This window comes from Penaeus monodon, chromosome 19 (assembly GCF_015228065.2).
Source record: "Penaeus monodon isolate SGIC_2016 chromosome 19, NSTDA_Pmon_1, whole genome shotgun sequence".
NCBI lineage: Eukaryota > Metazoa > Arthropoda > Malacostraca > Decapoda > Penaeidae > Penaeus > Penaeus monodon.
The window spans coordinates 4,957,479-4,958,866 of NC_051404.1; the positions used below are offsets into that span (position 1 = coordinate 4,957,479).

A 1,388-nucleotide genomic window follows, 5' to 3' on the forward strand; every position below is an offset into this window, starting at 1 on the left:
CCCCAAAAATAACATGAGGTTCAATACTTTTCAGTGAATTTATGTTTTTTTTTTTTTAGTTATTAAATGTTATGTTTCAGGTACTGCTGATGGGCAAGAGTGGGTCTGGAAAGACCAGTATGCGCTCAATCATTTTTGCAAATTATATTGCAAGAGACACAAGTCGTTTGGGAGCTACCAGTGAGTATACATTAATTTTAAGCTTTTATTTGGTGTTAATAATGCACTGGGAGATGTAGAGGAAATTTCATCATCTCTACAGAATGTCTTGGTCATCCCATTTTTTTTCTTCCATCTCTTTTCTTTGTCATCAGTATTATTATTTTCTTAATAATTTTGTTATTGCATTTATCTGTCATTTAAATTTTTATGAGAAATATAAAGATTTAAATTTCTGCTGTAATATGACCATTCTTAACCTGCTCTTTTTTACCATACAGTTGATGTGGAACACTCGCATGTACGTTTCTTGGGAAATTTGGTCCTGAACCTCTGGGACTGTGGAGGGTAAGTTTTGCCTTTACTTAAACTAGTATCCTAGAAAAGTTATTATTTTTTATGACTGTGGATGTACTTTTATTAATATTAATGAATATATTGATTTGAGGGATTGCTTTCTTCATGCTTACTTTGTTTTTATTTATTTAAGTAACATGTTATTATTACAATACATGTTAACAGTAAGAATTAGCACTTTTCGTATTATGTAAGGAATAGAATAAGATATCTGAAGTGCCTTTCCCTTTTTTCCAGACAAGAGGCATTCATGGAAAACTATTTTGCTTCACAAAGAGATAACATCTTCAGAAACGTGGAAGTTCTCATATATGTCTTTGATGTGGAAAGCCGTGAGTTAGGTAAGCTGTTGTATGGAACTTAAGGTACTTTGTTGGAATACTTTTAAGTTATATTTCAGGTATTTTGTATTATGCATCTTTATTGAGTTTATGTATATGTTTAGTACCCCTTCACATTGCCATAAATAAATCTGTAAATATATTCAAGGAATATAAAATTGTCATAGTGTTTTGATGTAGTGTCATTTTGAAATATGTAGCTGTATGTTAAAGTCTTGCTTTCCAGTACTAAGGCAGTAAATACTAATTACAGAAAAGGACATGCATTATTACCAGAGTTGCTTAGAGGCAATCTTACAGAACTCCCCAGAGGCTCGTGTTTTCTGTCTCATACATAAAATGGACCTTGTACAAGATGACCAGAGGGATGTTGTAAGTTCCCTTTAACATTTTTAAACAAACTGGATGTTTAAAGACTTTTTTCGGAATGAGCAGTGTGCTTGATAATTTAGTAAATACTATTTCATGCAAGCTAATATAATTTACTTTATAAAATATATAAAAAGTAGGTATCACAAATCATTTGAATGA

General features: G+C 31.2%; 1 protein-coding gene across 2 annotated transcripts in view; it reads left to right on the plus strand.

The window, feature by feature from the left end:
• Positions 1–1,388, plus strand: part of LOC119585006 (ras-related GTP-binding protein A) — a 12,659-nt gene that overhangs the window by 7,739 nt on the left and 3,532 nt on the right. For both annotated transcript variants that reach the window (XM_037933620.1, XM_037933621.1), the window contains exons 2-5: positions 81–180; positions 441–507; positions 754–857; positions 1,111–1,229. In XM_037933620.1, the coding sequence (XP_037789548.1) occupies positions 81–180; positions 441–507; positions 754–857; positions 1,111–1,229 (390 nt within the window). The remainder of the gene's footprint in view (positions 1–80; positions 181–440; positions 508–753; positions 858–1,110; positions 1,230–1,388) is intronic.